General features: G+C 39.0%; 1 protein-coding gene across 1 annotated transcript; it reads left to right on the top strand.

Annotated features, from left to right (window-relative positions):
* Positions 1-665: 665 nt before the first annotated feature.
* Positions 666-3,744, top strand: LOC122009211 (pentatricopeptide repeat-containing protein At3g26782, mitochondrial-like). The gene is made up of 2 exons (XM_042565280.1): positions 666-1,602; positions 2,230-3,744. The coding sequence occupies exons 1-2, from the start codon at positions 700-702 to the stop codon at positions 3,271-3,273; spliced, it is 1,947 nt and encodes a 648-aa protein (XP_042421214.1). The 5' UTR covers positions 666-699; the 3' UTR covers positions 3,274-3,744.
* The last annotated feature ends 2,863 nt before the right edge of the window (positions 3,745-6,607 follow it).

Genomic DNA, 6,607 nt, shown 5'->3' with positions numbered 1-6,607 from the left:
ATTTCAACCGTAACATGATGTACCAAATATGGAGTGAACTAGAAGCTGCTCAGATCCTCTGGTCCGCAAAACGCGGACTAGAGGATGGGTCACTCTCCATCATTGGTGGAGAGTGATGACCCTATGGGTGTGTTTGGTTCAAGTTATCATGTATAACCTTGATTATGTGATTATCAAATAATCAAATAACCAAGATTATGGTGAGTAAAACATAACCAAATGTTGTTTGGTTCAACCTAAGTAATGCAACAAAAACGTGTTTGTTTGAAGGTTTAGTTGAATAATCTAATTTAATATTTTACTACATTACCCTTAGTTACAAAATCAATTATATTCCGGATTGCATACCCCTTTTGTTGACGTGTCAGACATGAAATATTATTCGAAAATCATCAATATAATCAAAATTATCAAAATTAATCTTGAACCAAATACACCCTATATATAAAATAAATAGAAATCATCATTATTTATTAATGATGAAGAGTGATCCCTTGATCCGTATTTTACAGACCAAGGATCCGCCTCAACTAGAAGGGACCTGGACAAGGGATGCCGGGAGTAGGACGTCTTTTTCAATATAAAATCAAATAGGGCGACAATTTAATAAAAAAGAAGCGCCGTTGTAACTTTTGCCCAATATTTTTCCCTTATAATTTGTTTGGTAAAAGGGGGAAAAAACGAAAGGAAAGAAATGGAATGAGGACGCGCTCGCTTCCCCCACGCGTCCTTTCCAAAGCCTTCTCCTCGACTTCTGCCGCCGCCCTCGCCGCCCACTTTGGCCGCGTTATCGACACTTCTTCCCTTGCCTCATGGAACTCCATCATTGCCGACCTCGCCCGTGCCGGAGACTCCATCCACGCCCTCCGTGCCTTCGCATCTCTCCGCCGCCTGCACATCCGTCCCGACTGCTCCTCCTTCGCCCCGGCCCTCAAGTCCGCTGCCGCACTCGCTTCCCTGGAATCAGGTCGGCAGCTTCACCTCCTTTCCCTTCGTTTCGGCCTTCTCCCGGACCTCTTCGTCGCCTCCTCTCTCGTCGACATGTACGCTAAGTGCCGGGAGCTCGCCGATGCTCGCCGAGCATTTGACGAGTCCCGACACCGAAACGCCGTTATATGGACCGCTATGGTAACTGGCTACGTCTGTAACAATGCCCCGAGGGATGCTGTCTTCTTGTTCAAGGATTTTCTCTCCGATGAAGGTGCTGTAGGCGTCGACTCTGTGGCGGCGGTGGCGGTGCTCTCCGCATGTTCGAGGGTTGCGAATATGAAGGCTTCGGCAGCCGTTCATGCGCTCGTTGCGAAGATCGGGCTGGATATGGATGTGGGAGTAGGAAACACTTTGACGGATGCTTATGCTAAAGGAGGTGACTTGAGTTTGGCGCGGAAGGTATTTGATGGAATGATTGAGAAGGATGTTGTGTCGTGGAACTCGATGATTGCATTGTCTGCTCAGAATGGGCTCTCGGGAGAGGCAATCGAGCTATATGCTAAGATGTCAAGTGATGGAGGCAAACGACACAACGCAATCACGCTCTCTGCGGTGCTGCTTGCATGCGCTCATGCAGGGACATTGCAGATTGGAAAGTGCATCCATAATCAGGTGAGCTTGATGATTTTAGTACCCATCTGAGATAGAAGACTTTCTATAATTGCTGTTAACAAAGTTTTATTTGGCATTATGGCAAAGTTTAGGTCCATTCTAATCATTTCACATAAAAATTTGACAAAAAAGAAGATTAAGAAGTATACTATACTGACTGGATAACCTATAAAACGAAATTACAATTCACTTTGACCTGAAATTCATAAAAAATATATTTTGGTGTGCCTTAGATGAGTAGTTCCTGATGATTCTAAGAGAGTCTAATTATTTTCTTGCAACAAGATTACAATATTATCGTGCAAATTCTTTAGCGAACTTGTTTCCCTTACAAGTTCTAACCTTGTTAAGTAAACCATTGCAAGATAGTTTGGTACGGGCTCAAATAGGATTTTTCAATATAATTTCTTTAGAGAGCATCTCATGATTAGTTTCTTTTGCTTTCCCCCCTCAATTTCTGATTAGAAGTCTGAAATATTGAGGTTATATCATTCTTGTAAAGACTATTGTTTTAAAGCTTTAAACTTCAAAGATGCTACTGTCCTAGATAAGATAGATGTAGCCTTGTGGTTTGTAATACTTGGATATCTAAGTTGGTTCTTTCTGTCATAATATGGCTTCTTGCAGGTGGTCAGGTTGGGATTGGAAGAAAATGTATATGTGGGCACATCAGTAGTTGACATGTATTGTAAATGTGGAAGAGTTGGAACAGCAAACAAGGCCTTTGACCGTATAAAGGAAAAGAACATCTTATCATGGTCTGCCATGATTGCGGGTTATGGGATGCATGGCCTTGGCCGAGAAGCTTTAGAGGTTTTTCATGAAATGAGGAGATCAGGAGAGAAGCCTAATTACATAACATTTGTTTCTGTCTTGGCAGCTTGTAGCCATTCAGGGTTAGTGGATGAGGGTAGATATTGGTTAAATGCAATGAAGAAAGATTTCAATATTGATCCTGGTGTGGAGCACTATGGATGCATAGTAGACCTGCTTGGGCGTGCCGGTTGTCTTAATGAAGCCTATAAACTGGTCAATGAAATGAAAGTTGAACCTGATTCTGTAGTGTGGGGTGCCCTTCTCAGTGCATGTCGGATCCATAAGAATATTCAGCTAGGAGAGATTTCTGCTAGAAAATTGTTTAAACTGGATCCAAAAAATTGTGGCTACTATGTTTTGCTCGCTAATATGTATGCAGATGTGGGAAAGTGGGGTGATGTGGAGAGGATGAGAGTTCTGATAAAGAACAAAGGATTGGTAAAACCACCAGGGCATAGTTCTGTAGATCTTAGGGGAAAGGTTCATGTATTCCTAGTTGGGGACAGAAGGCACCCACAGCATAAAGAAATATATGCCTATTTGGAGGAGTTAAGAATTAGGATGCAGGAAGCTGGCTATGTCCCAGATACAGGTTCAGTTCATCATGATGTCAATGAAGAAGAGAAAGAAACTGTACTACATGTTCACAGTGAAAAACTGGCTGTTGCTTTTGCAATTATGAACACAGCTTCTGGAACAACTGTCAACATCATCAAGAATCTTCGAGTTTGTGGTGATTGTCATACTGCAATCAAATTGATTGCCAAACTTGTAGATCGCGAGATTGTCATCAGAGACTCACACAGATTTCATCATTTCAAGGATGGGTCCTGTTCTTGTGGGGATTATTGGTAAAATTATTGAAACAAACAAAATGCTGTATGTGCTTCAACTGGTTATATTTTAACTTCTTTTGCTGGAGAAAGAATTTTGAAGTCCGCTTGTTCTAAAACAAACTATGACAGATGAGGATCCATCTATGAAGTTGGCTGAACTAGTCACATTCCTAGCAATGTTAAGGGTTGCCAAATGTCTTTCTGATTATGAAAGCTGTGTTGGTGAATTATATTTGGGGGTTTGCTGCCTAGAAGCTGCCTATGATTCCCAGCATGATAGACAAATAAGTGCTTCACTATCCTTCTCACATGTTCTTTTCCTCTTGTTTAATGCTTCTTCTCTTTAGGGGAGGAGGAACTCATTTTTGTATAATTTAAATGGATAAGCGATTTCTTGATTTGATCAAGTTCTATAGGGATAGTATGTAAGTATGATTGATAGTTCATATAACCGACGTCAATTCTTAATAAAAAAGGGCATCTTGATACACGAAGCTCTTCCTACTGTAGAATCTTGGGGATGAGTTTATTGTATGCAGTCTTACCTTGCTTTGCAAGAGGTGTTCAATTCTTAATCAAATGACTAAAAATCTTCCTTTCCAATTAATTCTACTTCACTGATTATGATGAATTGATTATGGTAATTCTATCTTTTTCTGTTCATGAGCATAGATATTGTTATGTGATTGGTAGGTTTCTTTAGTTTGTGATGACTAGAAATAGTGATATGAATCCTTAATACACAGGTAATATCCAAGATGAAGCTTTGAATAAAGCTATCTAAACATTAGTTTCTTTTATAGAATTTAGATAACATATCAAATCCTCTTCCTTTTGTTTTTTATTTGTCTAACAGATTGCCCTTACTTTCGGTTCCCTTCATGATAATAACCTACTATCAATCATTCATCGAGGCCCATCAGCGGTTGCCAAGGTTACAATAAATAATTTAGTTTCTTACCTTTATCACTGCTGCTATATTCATGTCTGCGCCAAGGACAACAAGAGGCTTAAGACCAATTTTCTTCATCTTGTTGAGAGAACTTCAAGAAAGATAGTTTTCTGCAACCGTGGAGCATATTTGTGCATGTCTCTTGGCTGAGGATTAATCTAGTCAAAACCTGGTTAGCTTGATTACTTGATGACCAGAATGATATGGTTGCATTAAAATAAAATTCAATATGAATGCAGATGAATATTTTACAAGTTGCAATGGGACTTTAGTTGAGAAGCTGATTTTCACTTGAAGATGTAAGACCTATTCAACTGCTACTGATCATCAAATTTGTTGAGGTAAATACTAGTTACGGGAGTTGCTATCACCACAAAAGGTGTTTTTATTAATCTAACACCATGAATTCAACTCCTTTGTGTGCTTCAACTCCTTTAGCAACTTGTTTAGATTTCACAATTCTTACTCTGCTCTAGTGCTCCTCGTTAGATATAACTGAACATTGAATGTGGTGAAAAGTAAATCAAGCAGTGGGGAAGAGGTATGTTAATGATTTGGGCACACAATGGGGGCCCTAATGAAAAAAAGAGCATCCATGTGCATGCCTTGCTCAACTTTATTCTGATTGCTTAGCCTTGATGAATGGTGGTTGTCATGCCCCATTGAAGATCTAGTTTAACAATCCATCACATGATCGCCCTAACCTAATCATGTTATGTTGTCCCTTTTAGCTCACCCATCAATTCACTTTATCCCCCATCTTAGGCTTAGTTTAGTTTGAGATGTACAAGCAGCTGTGATCCCAACTATTTTTCTATACGTGGATTTTCTCTTTCGCCATGATATCCATATTGGCGTAGAATTAGTTTCATGCTACTTCTATTGTTCCTTTGTGCTTCAAGAAAATAGTAATGGTGGTACTTCTATTTAAATATTTTTTCAGTAATATAGTGTCTTGCTACCTATTAAAACTTACACGCGACAAGGAGTGTATATTCTCATTAGTGACTAACCTGATGACCCTGGTAGGAAACAACAAAACAGTAGGCCAAGAGCTATAATATCTGGCTTCATCTGGTAACAAGTGGAGGAAAGGATTTAATACTTGTGGATTGAGAGGGGACTGTTGTTCCTTGACGGAGTTCACCATTTAAGGGTGCTGCATTTGGAATTTGGAGCGAAGCAATGAAGATCCTGTTCCAGTGTCCTTGCTGCTATTGCTTCTGCTTTCTAACTAAAGATAGCAAATCCAAGGAGAACGAAGAAAAGGATGACTGAAATAAGTGAGTTACTGTTGTCTATATTTATAAGAATTCATGCTTAAGTTTGTTTTTAGCAGTTTATTATGTACTCTCCTTGAGGCCTTGTGAAGTACTCATATTCTCCTGCAACATAATTGCAAACAAAGTTTATAAACCATGAGCTATTAACTTCGGATTTATAGCCTTGTACTCATATGTTGCAAACAAAGTTTATAAACCATGAGCTATTAACTTCGGATTTATAGCCTTGTACTCATAAGATCGATATACAGTTTGCGTCATACTAACTCTTTTTGCCCCTACTTTTGCTGTGTGGATTAAGACAAGGCACTAAGACTTGAAGAACAAATAAGATTGTTTCATGGAGAAGAGACTCTTCTTTTCTGAATTCTAACCAGGTATTTCTCTCTCGGATTTATTTCTGTCTGTTGAGGTGAATCTGTTTTAATTTGCTCGATTGTCATGCAATTAAATGCTCCTATGAAATTTGGATAGTTGTTGAAGTTCTCATTACTGGCACACAAAAGCGAGGATATTTAAGTACAAGAATTGGAATTGAGCAGTTTATCACAATGCATGTCCCAGGGAGACTACAATTTTAACTCGATAAAAAAATACTTGAATATATTTGATTATCAAAATTACAGGATGTAAAAACTGACAGGGCTTGTTCACAAAGAAGATATTTTATTTTATTTAGCACAGCTGCAGATATTCGAGATATTTGAGGTAAACGGATTAGTGTAATCACGTGCGAAGTGGTCATTTAGGACCAAAGTGTTTTGATTTGTTAAGAGTTGAAGTTATGTTGGTTTGTGTTACCGATATAAACATGAAGTCTGTAGAGGCTACACGAAACTCATGGAGATTAGCTTGACGTGACCAAGGTGGCGTTGGTTCAATGATTTAAATGTCCATTGAAAATTAAAAAGAATGATATGAGATATTCGAGATCACCATACTGAAAAGTCAAGTGGATAATTTTGATGGCAGCCGCAAGAGATGGACTATGTTGGTGATTAAGCGAGGATTTGACAATGACCACTTGAGTAAAATTGTAACAAGTAAATTCTTAGGTGAGTCGTGGGAGTCGAGTGATTTATATTTTGAGGAGGTGTTTGGTTGATGGATTTCGGAAT

Source organism: Zingiber officinale, chromosome 8A (genome assembly GCF_018446385.1).
Source record: "Zingiber officinale cultivar Zhangliang chromosome 8A, Zo_v1.1, whole genome shotgun sequence".
Lineage (NCBI taxonomy): Eukaryota > Viridiplantae > Streptophyta > Magnoliopsida > Zingiberales > Zingiberaceae > Zingiber > Zingiber officinale.
Note: the sequence above shows the minus strand (reverse complement) of the source record. Positions and strands in the feature narration are given on the sequence as shown.